This window comes from Triplophysa dalaica, chromosome 21, assembly GCF_015846415.1.
Source record: "Triplophysa dalaica isolate WHDGS20190420 chromosome 21, ASM1584641v1, whole genome shotgun sequence".
Classification (NCBI taxonomy): domain Eukaryota; kingdom Metazoa; phylum Chordata; class Actinopteri; order Cypriniformes; family Nemacheilidae; genus Triplophysa; species Triplophysa dalaica.
In genome coordinates this window covers 17,958,690-17,976,282 of record NC_079562.1, presented here as the reverse complement: position 1 = coordinate 17,976,282, position 17,593 = coordinate 17,958,690, and the positions used below count along the sequence as shown (strand labels likewise).

At 40.9% G+C, this 17,593-nt stretch overlaps 1 protein-coding gene across 1 annotated transcript in view; it reads right to left on the bottom strand.

The window, feature by feature from the left end:
* Positions 1 to 1,879: 1,879 nt before the first annotated feature.
* Positions 1,880 to 17,593, bottom strand: part of phactr3b (phosphatase and actin regulator 3b) — a 47,650-nt gene continuing 31,936 nt past the window's right edge. Inside the window, exons 9-13 of the mRNA XM_056734088.1 lie at positions 5,186 to 5,241; positions 3,467 to 3,528; positions 3,118 to 3,258; positions 2,853 to 2,929; positions 1,880 to 2,417 (exon numbers count right to left, since the gene is read on the bottom strand). Coding sequence (XP_056590066.1) covers positions 2,402 to 2,417; positions 2,853 to 2,929; positions 3,118 to 3,258; positions 3,467 to 3,528; positions 5,186 to 5,241 — 352 coding nt within the window. The 3' untranslated portion in view covers positions 1,880 to 2,401. The remainder of the gene's footprint in view (positions 2,418 to 2,852; positions 2,930 to 3,117; positions 3,259 to 3,466; positions 3,529 to 5,185; positions 5,242 to 17,593) is intronic.

Genomic DNA, 17,593 nt, shown 5'->3' with positions numbered 1-17,593 from the left:
CCATTTTCCTCAGTATTTCATTTTTGTTTGCTTATTTACCCCAGTGATTTGTATCAATTGTGTTGTTGATGGTCTAATGTCTCAGATTTGTAGCAGTACCGTGACTCAACACTTGATGGTGCAGTGAAGCCTTGATGAGAACATTTGTAGGGCACAAACAAATGTTGTGGTTTCCACACAAGAGAAGCACGACAAAGTCTGAAGCATTCTGTGCCTGCAAAAACAGCATACACCCTTGTGGATATTGACATTAAGAACACACACAATTCTACAACTGCACTTCAATGCGCTTGAAATGACTGTCAGGGTCGTTTGTTGTGATCCACATTATCCAAGTGGTATAAGTAAACATTATTAGCCTACAGGATTTAGACCGTTTTTAATTTCGTAAAACTGTTGGAAAGAGCAAAGACAGATGTTTCCGAAAATCACACACTCTTCACTATGTTAAATCACAACAAATCAACAGCCACACTTGTTAACCAGGAAAATATTTGCTGCACCAGGTTCCTCAGTGGCTCAGATGTTTGTTTTTCCAATGAAAGGAGCCTGACCCAGTTAAGGAGCAACTAAAAGGATTGGAGCTACTTGTGAGCATCTCTTATTCATGAGCTTCAAATACCTTCATTTTAAATGAATCATGGTTAGTGGCATGCAAATAGTTAACACATCAAATATAAAAAAATTAAAATAACCAAACTGCCATTAATTTAGACAAAACAGAAATAATCTGTCATGCAAATATCACCATAAAGCGATGTATCCATTTGTTGTATGTATAGCACGTCCATGCTGTGGCAAAAGCCAGTAAATGATTTACGCCCAAGTAGAGGTTGTACGAAGCTTTCCACTCATACACTTCTCTGAGCCTTACAGCACATCACATCTGTCATTCAAACCTTATTGTTGAAAATAACATAATTGACAGGCTGAACATGCAGCTCTTCTGTCAGACATGTGGCGCTCATCCAAATGCCTCTCTGCGGAGAATAGGTGGCATAATGTGAGAGAGTGTTGAAAGAAACACACGTCTGATACACTTACATTACCAACATTCACGTGACAAGCGTTTTGTTGTTTACTCAGAAACCTGTCCAGAAAGGGATCAACGAAAATACCAACCCAGTTCAGCAGATCACAGGTGGTGACACAAACACCTATTCATTGAGTTATTTAGCCATTCGCTATTTCACATTGAAAAGAATGCGCTAAAGAAAAAAGCAATATGAATGCATTTTAACAGCATTGTGATTTTAATGGATGCAATAAAATTGGTTGGCCCATAATCACAGGGCCTGGAACAACTGTTGTCCTTCCATACATAACCAGAAATTTCTCGCCACACAAACACTATTGAGTGCTTTGCTTTTGCTTGATTCATTTTAATCTTAAACGGTGGTTAAATCTTTAGACTGATTACTCACAAAATGTCCCCTCCCCTATATTCATAACAAATACCCTTTAAAGGGGTATCATCTAAATTCAGGTGAAACTTTATTGGCCTATTAAAGAGAAATGTGAAGTACGGAGTGTCTGGCCACCTAAATCACACTCATAAAAACTGTTTAAAAATAAAATCTGAAACCTATAAAATATGTAGTCTTTTCTGAGCCTTTTTAACCAGCTGGTGTCAAGGTGATTTGTAGTGTCCCACAAAATATATTTGAGTTATATTCTTTGTATTGTTCAATGTTTTTGTAAAATGTTTTCCAGTTCAGTTTCACACATTTTTTCTTTCTGTTAAATCTTGTTCATTCGTTTGTTCACATTCATTAATTCATTCATTCGCTCGTTCATTCGTTCATTCGTTCATTCATTCATTCATTCATTCATTCATTCATTCATTCATACATTCAGAAAAGACAACAGACACCGTTGCTTCGTAAAAATCCAAAGCTTGTACTGTACAGACAATAAATAGTCATTGCAAAGGTAAGACATGATTCATATTCCTCAAACTAACATTTATACAGCTGATATGAAACTCAAGTTGAAGTAGGAACCCAGAAACGGTTCAGGGTGTCACTACAGCACCAACACTGGTGTAGGAAAAGGTTCGGATGAGTCACATGCTTGACCCATCCCTCCAATTGGCATCAAAAGGCGACCATTGAAAAACAGTCCATTTAAAAAAGTCAGTGCCTTTTTTAAACAGTCTTTCACAACCCCCCCTGAAAAAGAATAAAGGTTCAATATTCTACAGACTGCAGTAGTTTGACTGAGTGGAGTTTGGAGGGTTTCGGCTTCTTTAGGCCGAAGCTCCAGAGACATAGCCTCCAAGGTTCACTAGCGCCCAAATATCAGGCCCTCCACGGAGCACCCATGGACCCGGGCACTGGTCGAAGCCTCCTGAGGTCTTCACAGAGATACCGTTAGCGTATTCTTCACAGAAGAAACATTGCTATGGTCGGTGGAACCTGCAGTGCAAAGAGAGAAGACACCTGTAAGCACTATGTGACAAAACAAACCCTGTTATCATCCATCAAAGGTGTATTAATAGAAGAACGCTGTGTGAGCTCCAGACAAGCGCAGTGGATCTAACACGACTGGGACCTTGCTCAGCTATTAGTGTTATTCTTATCTGCAGAAATGAGGTCTAACGTAAAACATACGTAAGCCAAATGTGAGCAAGCATTTGTTATACATGTCGGCCGGCGCGGGTGTGTGCTGATTCTACAAATCCTCCCATTTTATAACTGGAGAGATACGGCTATTTTTAGAACAACCTCTCGCATTGATCTATGGGTCCTGCACTTTTATCAGTTATGCAAGAGGACATGCAAATTAGTTGCGGCAACAATCCACTGTACTTTTTGAATCGGCACAAAAAAAGCCAATATGAAAACACTGACCTCGTCAGGTGCTTGCTTGACGCGTGAACCTCCATCTCGTTGCTTTTGAACTCATTCAGCTCTTTGCGTATTGCCGCCTGCAAGACATAAACAACAGAAATTAGTCCAGATGAGCAGCCACTGGAAACAAACACGGAAATGCAGCCAATGAATGAATGAATGAAGCGCAAAATCAAATCCAATTATAATCATAAATATAACATTTAGAAATACTTTTGTATTCTATTTTTGATTGTTTTCTTTGATTGGGTTCTGGTTTATGCACCTTATCTGATGCGGATAATCTCGTCCAGGGTTTATCTGCTCTCCGGTCATAGTCCTGAGCTTTGGCCACTTCGACATAGTCACTAAAGCGGATCAAGATCTTTCTGTCCCGCAACTCATCAACGGTGGGCCGCTGGTTAAGCTGGATATTCAAGAAAAAGAGAGGGGCTCATTAGACAACAGATCACTTTTGTGAGGCTTTCATACTTTGGTGAACAACAAAGAAAGACAACCATCATGGGTTAACATGCATTGATTTTTATTAAACGTCAACTTTAAATTAGCATTAGTATCTACACTCATCTTTTCATCTATATTTGACAATATATGTGTTTATAAATGTGTTTTACCTTTCTGTTCAGCCTTTGCTTGATTTCTCTCCTCTCTTCTTGCTCTGTCTGGTCATTCCTCTCTGCAAATACAAAATAAAAAAATTATGAGAACATGCACACGTGCAATAAACACAGAGATCTTTTACAAAAAAAGACCTATGATGAACTTTAAGTCATTAAGTCAAGTTTTTTAAGGTTTCACTTTCATAAAATATTTTTAATTCGTCCGATTAATCAATGTGAGAACGAAGAAAAAATGTCCTTGGGAAGTAACAAAATCTTTGGTGGATGTGTACCCTTGAAACGTGTCTCTTGAACATCTGTGTCGGCAGCTGTCATAATTTGACCTCACCCGGACGCCCGTCCCTCCAGCTCCCTCCCCCAAACCAGGGCGGTAAAAAAAAAATACATTTGCTGCAGATTAGGTCATTTCTTTATTGGTCCTTATCCTTACACGGCACAGGATAATGTTCCTCTTTGTCCTCTATGAAATATGTGCGATTGGGATTATCATATTTTTCCTTCTGTGAGGGATTTAACTTCAGGGCACACATGTCCGTCCAGTAAGATTAAACTACAATAAACCACAAAGTTGGATCACTTTAAGACAATCTCCTTGTTGTCTGCCCTTGGGCTTGTCTCAACTCTTTAAGAGTAACTGCCTTGAAGCATGTGCACGCGGCCCAGAGAGGCAAGAAAGATGCCAAAGTCAGCAGACAGCTGCTCAGAGTCAGAGCGCACAGGTGCCACAGCCCAAGATAGAGGACTGAATGAGGGGCTCAGCTAAACAAACAAACCCCATCACAAGTGCAGCGAGGGTCTGCGTGATTAACAGAAAGATGACTGAGGAGGTTTCTTGGCTTGCTAAAAAGAATCTATCATTTTCAGTTGAAAATGTTTAAAAATGTTTGTAATTAACAAAGATAGTTAAAAGACTAAAGAGCAAAACAAATACTGTGACATTTTCTTTTCAAAGATCCTTGATAATGAAATGAGTTTGAATACATTTTTTCAAAATTACATAATTGTAAAGCAATTACATTAAACGCTGATATTAAGATCCGTTTCATCTGGATAGTGATCATGTGTAGACTGGTGTAATCTATCCCACCCTGTCTGGCTCTCAGAGTCTGTGTTGTATTCAGTTATTATTGTGTCAGACTACTCTAGACTGACTGTGTCTATAATCTCTTCTCAAAATCATCTGGAATTACATTTAAACACCTCTCCGATGGTTTTCTCTGGTTATCTGATCAAAATCTGAATTCAATTCTATTTTTATAAATGCATACCCTGTTGAAAAAAACAGGACCATTCACCTGACCATTTTAAACCAGCACAAACCAGCAAACCAGCATATCAAAAGATATCAAACCAGCATATGCAATATTTTTCAATAGGATAAGAGTTCATAAAACTATAATAATGCTTACAGTGTCCGTTTCTGTAGTTGACTTGAAACCTCAGCACTATGGTAACAGTACCCTGTAGTGCATGCATCAACACTTTTGTATCATTATTAAATATGTAAGTGTCTTGACCAATAATTACAGACACAAACAATTGGTTACACAACGTGAAATGAATTGCAAAGTTATCCAAAAAATAAAACAAAATAAAATAATAAACCATAATCAATGGTTCACATTAATTGATTTACATTTCAAGTATTTGTCAACAGATGTCAGCAACATCATTGATGCTCTACACTTCTTTATCTCCGTATCAGATACTCACGTTTGAGGATGTTTCTGCTCTCCAGCTCCTCGACTGCAGGTCTCTGGCTCAGTCTCCTGCGGAAAAACACCAAAATCACATTTTGGACCATTTTCAGTCTCTAAAGTCTCTGCAACAGTCCCCGATCAGCTGCGTGGGGATCCCCGCGCTCCGCGCGTGCTACAGGCGTTTCCCGCGTGCCATCTCGCGTCTAAACATCTCCAAGGACCATCACTGAAGCACCTCCACATCGGGCAAATGTGCTTGTTTTTGTTATTATCTCCCTGATTTGACAGAATGACGCGACCTGGTCCTCCGAGCGCGAGTACACGAAAAACTCATCGGCGAGGATAGCAAAAGTAAGCGCGTTTGTATCAAAGGGGAATATAAAAGTGAAAAAGAGATGAGAATGTGATGCTGGTCTTGAGTTGTGTTAAGTCTCAGAGTGGTGTGATACTGGAGATCCTTCACGCATCATTTATAGAGGGGGCGGCGCGAGCAGCGCGAGCGAGAGAGATTCCCACGCACACAGTGCGCGCGCTTGAGGAATAATAATAATGCTGCAGTCAGGGAAACACACATCTCTGATGGATGCTTTCATATTCAAACACAAGCGCTCCATAACATAATTAAGCAAATATAAAACCTGATGCATCTTTATGAACAGAAATATCAATTGATTTTACTGCAATATGACAATTTCCTTTGCGTTATTTCAGTTATGTTCAAATCACTTCGTTCTCGTCAATAATAATAATGTTCGAATCAACAAGTCTGCACCTGTATCAGACATGTATAAGCGTGTGACATTATTAATCGTATTATTAAAACAGTTTGAAGACCGTGTAACCAACATCCTATCACCCAAAGTCCAATACAACACAGTACAAATCCTTCAGACCAGCAGACTGTCATCAATTAATCAGAAAAATTAACATCACATCAGTGTACTGAACATCGCGCTCGCACTCTTCCTTTGTTGTGCTAAAGATTGTGACGCCATGAATCATCAGAACAGCACGCGGAGACAAAAATGACTTTATTCACACAAGCTGCTGTTAAACAATTGCGATCTAATATTAATAAGAGGATATTTTTAAATCCTGACAGATCCTGCCAATATAGCTAGGTGTGGGGAGGGACACCTGCGATCATAATCCAAAAAAATCTGAGCCATATCTGGGCGGAAGCTCTGCTGTGATCCATATTCTTGAGCTTTTACATGCATAATAGAAAATAAATAAATAAATAAATAAATGAGTACATTTGGAAAAGGCCATCTGGCATAGAGACTAGTTTGCTCTCGGGGGAGAATCCTTATACTACATTCAATGTACACTTCAGTGTTTAATGGTGATGTATGTGAAGTTCAATAAAATTAACTTTACTAATAAAATACAGATGGACCAAATTTACTACAGTTGTGGCAAACCTGCCTGTTTTAGCTTTAATATGAATTAACTGAACCTGCAATGGAACTAGTGCTGAACAGTGAGTAGCCTATTTGTCTTTTTTTATTACAAAAACCAGCCCGACTTAGGCTTACTTTTTTGCAATATTTATCAAATGAAGGAATTGAGCGTATATGAACAGCTTTATTAGTAACTTTATTAGCACACAATGTAAACCACAATACATCTAAAGATGATCACGGATGCTTCATAGAAGCTGTTCTGACATACACATATTTGAACATAATACAATATCTTGCATCTGTAAAGTGCAGTAAATCACGTTCCTTCCTTATTTAACCACAGAATTTTTTTTAAGCCTTCTAAGCCCTATAGCAACCAAAACCCTGAGGTCTTGCTCTTTCCTGACGATTATTAACTTTTTCCACTTACAGTATGAAACATGAGGACTTAAACCATCGAGCAAGCCACCGATGTGTCAGAGCGATAAGCTGGTTACAAGAACAGACCCTGATGGGAGTGTCAGTGAGTGGTTGTGAGTCAGCCGGGATTTCACGGGCTGCCATTGCCCACTGAGCTGTGCTTTAATGCCTTACTCTCTTACAGTTGACCCAGCCAACGGGCCATCGGTATGAGGGAAGTTTCAGACACTCGCTGACTGCATGGGTGGCCATTGTGCCTTTGATTGACAGCCAAGTGTGTCCGAGACACCCGGAGGGCCACGGATGCCAAGGATGATTACAACGGTTTACATCCGTGATGAGGAATAGTTTCAGCGTTTATGTAACATCCTCCTGGAGTGCCGCTGCAAGTGCCATTTGGATTGACATTTTGGAGTCTTTGCTAAAAATTACAAGAACAAGACTGAAAGAATTATTCTGGAATAGGTCAAATTGTATGAAAAGTTTACACGTTATTCCAACTGGCCAATAAATCTATCTTTTATTTAAAACTACTAGTAAAAAAATGTTGGCATTTTGGTGTCATTTTCTTATTTGTTTGAAACTGGAGGTCCCTTACACTTAGATATTTTAAAATTTGTGACCCATTTGTCTGGGTGAAAAAACTAAGCATAAAATCTGCATAAAACTATGACATATCTCACTGAATAAACACACAACTTTATCTACATGGACAGCATCCACTGTCAGCAATCACTTTATGGGAACTGTTACATCAGCTCATTAATATTCATGAGCCAAGATGATAAGGTTTATACTGATCATAACCTTTATATTGGTTATTTTTAAACAGATTTTACGGCGTTTCACTATTTTTACTATCTAGAATAGGGCTGTCACACTATCAGATTTCCACTGGCCGAAAGGATTTACAATAGAAATAATAATGCAATATCTCTTGAGGCTGAATACGGACATGATGCTATCAGTCAAAATTCTGTGCAAAACCAGCATTGTAAAATAATTTTGAATCTTGGCTGAAATGATGATTATGATAGTTATAAAATCACATAATTACATTTCAGAACAAATATATAAATACAGATATATTTGTGCTCAATATCGTGAAATTGATTTAAAAAATGCTTAAATATATTGATACTTGCCATTGGGGCCACCGTTGCTCTCCTACACAAATACTGATAACTGGAGATGTTTGAAAAAGGTTTAAAATGCCATGTCTAAAGAACTGTACAGTTTAATCAATAAATATATAAGTAAATAAAGGGTCAGACATTAAAGCGATTTCAATTGTCAATAATTCATCAAATGTACAGGCTGACCGCAGGTCTGCTCTTTAAAATAAAGCAACACATGGCCTCAGCAAAGAGTCAGTGATCCCCCACAGAGAGAAGACCGTGAGGTCTGATCTTCAAACGCCTCCGAGTCTACAGTCACTTTTAAATGTGATGCTGCGTGAGATGTCACCCGCTGCACTTTTAGATTAGATTAGATTAGATTCAACTTTATTGTCATTACACATATACAAGTACAGTGTAACGAAATGTAGTTTAGGTCTAACCAGAAGTGCAATTAGCAAGTGCAGATATACAGTGTGAATAAATACAGAATACAATATTAGGAAAATAATTTACGATGGGCATGTACTATGAAAATATGACAATCGGTATGTACTATGAACAATATATACAGAAGGCTATATACTGTGAACATTAATGTACAGGAGGTTATGAACAGATAACAATATAGACTATACAATAGTGCAATAGTGCAAGTGACTTGAGTGTGCATTAGTTACAGACATTAGCTATTAAAGTTACAGTGCAGTAGATGAGTTGATGCGGTTATTAAAGGTACAGTGCAGTACATGAGTTATTGAAGTTATAGTGCAATACATGAGTAGATGCAGTTATACATTTACAGTGCAGTAGCACAACACATCGGTGTGGTGCGACAGATGAAATGATTCATTTTATGTCCGTTTTGTATTTTTTGACCTAAATACAAGTGTTTTGAGAACAGGTGCTTGGCTCACTTTAAAAGCATGATGAGAACAAAAAACGCATGTTTCAAATGTTTTAAAGATTCAGCTGAATTGAGTCAAAACACTAATTGCCTTATACATTGTTTTTGACCCTTTCAGCTCTTTCCTTAAATAGATTTTATCCTCATGTGGCCAGAACTGGAAATGAACACAAATTGATTTGTTGTATGGTTGAAACAATGTCTGCATTGGGACACTGTCTAAATACAGCACACACTGCAACTCAGCCCTTTCCAGTAATCGATTCTCTAAAAGTGGGAGTTTTCCATTTGTAGCAATGTGGCAGGTAAAGGCTACAGTATATTAATTAACATATGCTTATAAAACATCACATTTTCAATTTGCACTTTACTATCCAAATATATGCAACTTTTAAGATGGGTTTTGCCCATTGTTTAAAGTTTAAATAAACAGTTTTATTTTTAAACATTTGGGCATCAATGATGTGTGAATATGTGAACCTGGGCTAGATGTGAGCTTCGGCACACAGTTTAATATCGATTAACAATTTCTATCATGTAACTTCAAAAAACATGTATTCATATGGTCTACAACAAATGTTGACTTTAAATTGAAGATTAAGGTTGAGTAAAAAAACAATAATTTTATTTTGGGGGAACCATTTCTTTGAGAAAAGTAGAAAAGAATAAGAAGAAATGTGATTTTGCTTGGAAGATCCAAAATAGGTATCTCTGATGAAACTGGATGTAGACAATGGTGTGAAGTGGTCTATTGTTTGAGCTGTTGAGTACTGCAAAGTATTGTGCCAATGATGACTTAATAATCAAGTGTATTCATATATAAATATAGAGCTTCAGCTGTAGGCTGGTGACAGCTTGTAATTTCAGGATCTGCGCTTTTTTGGAGAGCCGATGTAACATCCGGTGCTAACGTCATGTGTACCCCTCATCATATTTAGCTGTGACGTTCACATGGATCAGTGCCTGTTGTGCATCTGAGCTTAATTTAGCACAGAGAATACAGGCCAGGAACACATACTGAAGTCAATAATATTGCTGGTCCATTGGGGTAAGCCTGTATGCCACAACACAACTGAAGGTCAGTGCCAGGTTAAGTTTTTCCCTTAAGTGTGACACTTAAGGGGTGATTTCTCTTTACCAAGACAATAGGAGAATAACTTAAGTAAAACTTAAGGTATATTTAAGGGCACACTTAAGGGAAATTACACTTAAGGTGATTTATGCAACCGGGCCCAAGGACGCTAGTTCACATTGACAGATTCAAAGCCACAGTGTATTAAAATGTTATAAAAATGTGAAAAACTTTATAAGAAAACGTAATGAGGGATAAAGCAACACTGTAAAGAATCCTTTAAAAACACAGTTGGGGCGCCAGAAATAAACCCTAAAAGATATCCTGTCAAATAACATGTTTGCCCCTATCTATAATTTGTATAAATCTGTAAAAAAAAAAAATTTCAGTGAAATTTAGAGAAATAATAATAAATATAAGGAAAACTAGGATAAGGATAATGTTTTTAAATCTTTCTAATATGAGAGAATACATGTGGCAAAACCACAACTAACAATGATGCATTGCAAGCATTTTAACGAGAAAACGCTGACAGCCAATCAAATCCTTTCGAATTTAAAGTGCTCATGCATTTTATATGTGAAACTGCAGTGTGTCAGTTTAGAAAAATCTGAAAATCCAGTAGTGTGTACTACTGTGTTAAGAACTTTAGTTCAAAAGCTTCTCTTAATGTTTAAGTGAAATCAAATAGGCACTTAAACATTAATTGTATTGAAATGACTTGTATTTGAATTTCAAATTACATAAATAATTAATTCAACAAATGAATACTTTATTCAATAAGTTTAATATAACTTAAATTCAAGTGACCAATTGATTTCATCTAAAATTGAGCCAGATTTCAACTTTTTTGACTTGCAAATTCGTACAACGTGAAGATGTGTGACCAAACAAATTTGGAATGCTGAAAGTCCAATGTGACCTCAGAATAATATAGTTATCATTATAACTATCGTTCTTGTTGTAAACTGTCTTTTTTTAAGATATTAAACACCAAAAACACTTTGGCTGATGCAATAACATGGTGTTTAGGGTAAGTCTCACTATAACTATTGCTCATACGTCAAGTAGTGATTTAAACAAACCTCTAACCATAAACACTTTTAATTTACTAATATAATCCACAATCCACGAATTGTATCTTTTTTTTCATTATGCCTGACAAAGAATAAAGTGAATGGACAGAGGAAGCCAAGCCATATCTAGAGATCAGATTATTACAGAAACAGGGGATGGCCTCTTTTGACTAAACGAACACTCCACTTCTTATTTACAGTAGTTATATCTCATATATATATATCTTATATCATTACGAACTGGAGTACACACACAAACATTAAATGTATTTGCATTTGCTCTAACCAAGTACAGAGATCCTGCACAGTGTGTCTTTGAATGGTTCATACTGAACATGTTGTGTCCGTTGTCAAGAGAGAAAGAGAAGAAAATTTGTGTGAAACAAACAAAAGGTAAGTCAGGCACATCGAGGACAGCGCTTCGGTCACTATGCAACGGCCTGGCTGTGAGTTAGGTTGTACTGTAAAAAGAGTTTCTGAGGAACCTCGATTAATATTTCAGCAGCTAAGAGAGAGAGACTCCCTTTACTGTGCGGGCAGAAATAAAGAACACATCTACCCATTATTGACTAGTCTGTGTTGCCTAGCAACTGCAGGAGCCGAAGAATCCACTGGAGACGGTAACGAGCCCTCCATGCATTGAACTGCAGAGCGAGTCGTGAGTCGTGCCGGGGTGATGCTGCTGATGCTATAAATTGCTCCATCTAAAAATAGCAACCGACTGGGTTTTCACATTGGAGTCTTCTTCACGCTGGTGTTTTCTGGAAAGGCTATTATAAGACACGATTTCAGGCAACATGTTTTGTACATTACACATTACGTGTGGTACGTGTTCAATTGCATTCTCAAAATACATGAAGAAATAAATACTGATGAAAAATACTAGATATATTTTTAGCACTAAAATACATCCGTTGTGTTTTTAAATGCTTGAAATATATCAACTCTATTGATTGCAATTTTGAGCATTTCAAATTTATTTTCAGTTTTTCTGAACTTACTCTATATTTTTAGGTAAAATTATCATTTTTGTTTTATTCTGTGAACTTCTAACAACATCTCTCCCAAAGAGAAAAGAAATAGAAAACCTGAGAAATAGGTCAGCATAAGAGAGGAGATGCTCTGTGTTTTTGTCAGACCTCAAAATCTGAAAAGAAAACAAGTTCATGTTCACTTTTAAGCAACACTACAGTAAAATTTCTACATGTGTTTAGAAAAATATCTATCTTTTTTGTGGTTAAAACTTGATTTTGATCACAGTTTTCATGTCTTGTCATGCTGTCAGTCTTTCACGATGCTCTTGGATGACCTCCTGTCACTCCTGAGGTTTGATTTCATTGAAATTCAGGAATGACCACAATACATCTAGAAATGCTGATTAAATGAACATTTGGAATGGTCTCTTATTTTTTCTGGGGCTGTACATGCTATATTATGAAAAATCTTCCAGCCCCTGTGATTCTGCAGACAAAAAGCAGGTTCAGAAAATGGATGGATATTAAAAAAAATGTATCAAATATGCAGCAAATATTCACATTCTGTTCTTTTTTTGTGAAACATACATGTGTCGCATTTATAATATAAGCCAAAAATCTGGCAGTGTTTTTTGAGGAACATGTGCGAGTGGGCGGCTTGTTGTTTAAGCATGTGCACAAAACGAACAGCATCGGACCTAAACCAGACAGCTGTCTTCATCTCGCTCCTATACTCCAGCCATGTTTCTCCATCACACGTTTCTCTCCACTCTCGTAAAGGCTGAGCGTTGGGGAGAAGCATGGCCATGAATAATTCATCGACTCACAGGTCTATATTTAGCAACAGCTTCAGTGGATTGGGGAGGGCCGGGCATCAATGTTTGACAGGGGCTATTAATAGTAAGGTCATCACAGAAGGACTCTCGAGGCTCTGTCTGTGAGAGAGCTAACAGGCACAATGTAACATCGCTGCGGCAAGCCAAGGTCGCTGAGGAGCAGTGGGTCACTACGTGAGGAAGTATGATGGGCTGTGGGGGAGCTGAATGCGAGTTCTTCCCCGTCTAAGGTAGCAACAGTGACGTAGGGGATCGATCAGGACTCCTGCTGCAGTTTTTCAGAGCCACTGACAATGCAGCAGTCTAAATATAGCATGAAAAAGGGATCCCCCTTCTCACAGCCAACCCACTGCTCTGCATTTGGTGCAGTCTGCCACAATTAAAATGCTGATGTGCTTAAAACAACAAAACACCAGAACACATGAAGTTATACAATACAGACAGAGCGATGATAATATTGGTCAGCTTAAAAGATCACACAGGTTTATTTCGGAACCAATCTGTTACATAATTTCCCCAATACAATATGATGTACTGCAAAATAATGACATAAGTGAGAACTGGGGTGCTTCGTTATAACCAATTGAGATTCAAAATTGATTTCAAATCAAAACATCCATGGCAAGTTTTAACATTTTAAAACCATGTGATGTATGTAAATCCAATAAATATTAAGGATTTTTGTGACAGCAAATCTGTGTAGGTCTGACTTTCAGGATGCTTTTTGGAACACCGTCAAATCAATCTGGGATAATGGCTCTCCTTAGGACAACATCATGTTGACCCTGGGACAACATTTAAATCATCCAATCAGATTTCAGAAATATGTTTACAGTTTATATTAAGTTTAATCAGGATCAGGTGCTTCTAGACCATTTGTTTTCACTTATCATTTTATGGGTAAGTTATGGTGAGGGTTGGGGTTTTATTTATAAAAATGTTGTCCTTAGGTCAACAAAATAGGTTGTCCTGAGGACATCTACCACTTGGCAAAATCAGGTCGAGCCTTGGATAACATGGATCATCAGGTTTTGCCAGTGCCGATCCTACACAGTTGGGGGTCCTGAGCAAACCTTTTTTTATATATATGATATGACAGTTGATTGCAATAAATATTAATAATCAAAAAGTGTGCATTATAGCTGACACCCACATGGTTTTGTGCTGTAAGTCATTCCCTTTAATTGCTACTGAAGTTAGAAATGTATATTCATGTGTGTGTATATTTGGAGACGTTCCCTAAATTAACAATTATTAACGTCCAACATCAAGCCAACTTTATGCCAGAGGACAAATGATAAATTTGTAAAAAAACAAATACTGAATTTTAGCAATAGTACAATAGTGCAAAACACATGCACTAAAGAATTTTTTTCGCCCAAGACGGATAGCTCTGTTTAAAGCCATGGTATGAAGAGTTCAGATGCAAAACACTCTAAAAGCCACCTCCGTCAAAAATGAGATTATAATGTTAAATTAATGATCTCCACACATAGTATATGTTACTCAAATAATTTTGCTTCAAAAACATTTAAAAACTATACTCTGCCCGGTCTGATAAATCTGCTTGCCTATGGAAAACGCCACAACGCTGTATCGCGTCACAATCTCTAGCGAAGCGAAGGTAACAAGCCTGGGCGTGTCATCTCGAAGCTTTCGTGAGACTGTAACCTTCCAGTGTGGTGGTCGGGGGGTTCCAGAGCTTTCTTGGAGAAAGATGGGTACAGCCCTGACCGGTAACTTTCACGGACGGGGCCTTAGCTCTCTATAGGCGAGAGGCCGTCCAGATCAGTTTACACCGGGTAAGCGCGACTCTTAATCAGAGAAGCGCTACAGAGGCCACCTCCTACCCGTGGGGAGGAATATGGTGGATATAGGTATGGTCTCGTCCTTGGAGGAGAACGCATGGAACGTGCGGACTGAGTAGTTAACCGCGAGGTGGAGGCCCACCTGGGGAAGCTCATGGGTTACCAGGAGTGGGAACCATTCTCATGAGGATACATCAGACGGAACAGCCCACGGAGGGGGTGTTACAGACGTCCGGTAGCACTAGGTCCGGTTAGAGCTATCTGTGATAGCTCACATGGTATCCCGGCCTAAGGGGGAAGGCTGCTCTGCCCAGCCAGCCCCCAGGGGGTGCTTGTTTGGTGATGGATGGAATGCCTATTCTTAACCAGTGTCTGGGTAAGAAGGGAGGCTGGTGAGGTACCAGTTTCTTAGCGATGTGTTCGGGTAAGAAGAAAAGGTAAATAGCACACTGACCCAACCTGTTAGAGGGTGGAAAGGTGCTTTCGCAGGCATACGCCCCCCGGATGCCAGTCCTACATGTCGCCACGCAGGACGTGGGCTGACACCGGGTTTACACGAAAGTTGTTAACCCTTGCGAAGGTGTTTGGGCATAGCCCAACCCGCAGCTCTACAGATGTCTGCTAGAGAGGCGCTTCTGCCAGTGTCCAGGAGGTGGCTAAACTCCGTGTGGAGTGAGCCCTCACTGCCAATGGGCATGGGAGATTCTGAGATCGGAATGCCGTCGTAACGGCGTCCACGACCCTGTGCGCCAGCCTCTGTTTGGAGACAGCCTTCCCCTTCTGCTGTCCTCCAACAGACACGGAGCTGGTCAGAGCTTCAGAGCTCTGCGTGCGGTCCAGTACGTACTGGACACAACACTAATCGGGTTGGGTCTTCCTCCCCTATGGGGAGCGCCTGCAAGTTCACCACTTGGCCCCGGAGGGAGTAGTGGGAACTTCTTGGGCACGCATCCGGGCCTGGGTCTCAAGATAACGTGAGAGTTTCCAGGGCCGAGTTTAAGGCAATCCAGGGACACGGAGGATGCTCGGTGGTCCCCTACCCTCTTGAAGGAAGTGAGCGCCGTCAGGAGGGCCGTCTTACTCTATGAGGAAGATCGGAACCTCCGAGGGGCTCTTTGGGGGGCCCTGAGGCTCCCCAGGACCACTTAGGGTCCCAAGAGGGTATGGAGCGAAGATGAGGCGGATTCCGCCCTCTCGCTGCTTAGGAACCTGGTGACCAGGTCGTGTTGCCCTAGAAACTTTCCACCGACTGAGTCGTGATGAGTGGCAATAGCGACTACATACACTTTCAGTGTGGAAGGGAGATGTTAGTCTCCAGTCTCGTGAGGAGGGGAACACAATCCTGATCAAGCACCTCAGTGGGTCTTTCTCGTTGAGAAAGACACCAGGACGAGAAGAGGCACCGTCTAGAGGCGTGTAACCGCCTAGTAGATGGGGCCCTAGCCTGGGTGATGGTCTCAGCCGTATAGGGGGAGTAGCCATCTTAGGATCTTCTCGTCCCGTCTAGAGACCAGACATGGGTGTTCCAGAGGTCTGATCTGGGATGCCAGAACGTGTCCTTCCCCTGAGAGAGCAGGTCCTCTGTCAGGGGAATGGTTCAGGGGGGGTCGCTGTCCAGAGCATCGGTTCTGAGGCCAAGTGCGGTTAGACCGGTGTGGTGTAACCAATAACACTTGGTGCTCCTGCTCCCTGACCTTGCACAGAGTCTGTACAAGAAGGCTGCTGGGGGGGGGGAAGGTGTGCTTCCGCCCATCCCGCGGCCAGCTGTGCGCAAGGATATCCGTGCCGAGGGCAGGGACTATCAAGCGGGCAAATGGTGGTGTTACGGGAGGTGAACAGGTTTTACCTGGGCCTACCCGAACAGCCTCCAAATGAGCTGGACTGCACGGGGGTGGAGTCGCCACTCTCCACGAGGCATAAACTGGCGAGAAAGCACGTCGGCTGTCTAGTTCAGTTTGCCCGGGGTGTGTGGCCTGCAGGGAACGAGTCACCTGTTTACTCCACCGGAGGAGGCGTCGAGCAAGTTGTGTTTAGCTGCTGTGTGCGAACGCCACCCTGACGATCTGTATTCGCTACAGCTATAGTGCTGTCCTCGGAACAGCACGTGCATGTCTCGCACGAGAGGCCGTAGCCTGCTCAGTGCAAGTAGCATAGCCCACAACTCTTGGCAATTGATATGCCAGCGCAGGCGGGGGTTCGTCCAACACCCCACCTGCGTGCCCGTTGCACACTACACCGCACCCCTGCAGGGAGACTTCAGTCGTCACCACGACCTGCCTCATAACCTGCTCAAAGGGACCTGAGTCCGTCGAAAAAGTCATAAAGACTAGGGGTTATGGTGCATCGGCAGCAGGGCGGCATCACCATGCGCCTGCTGCCGGTGTGCCACGCTCTCCTCGGAACTCGACTCTGAAACCAGTGTTGGAGCGGTGTCATGTGCATCAACTCGAGGGGTATTAACCCGCGAGGACGCCATGTGTCCCAGGAGCCTCTGAATTGTTTCAGGGGGACCGCTGTCTGCCTAAAATGTTCATTTCAGACAGTTCAACACTGGTTGGGCACAACTGCGGACAGGTGTGCCGACATGGTGACAGAGCTGAGTTCCATACCGAGAAAGAGGATGCTCTGCACTGGGGAGAGCTTGCCCCTCTCTTGGTTGACCTGGAGTCCCAATCGACCTAGGTGCCGGAGCACCAGGTCCCTTTGTGTACATAACAGATCTCGCGAGTGTGCCAAGATAGGCCAGTCGCTGAGATAGTTTAGTACCCGCTCGCCTTCCTCCTCTCAGGGAGAAAGGGCGGTCA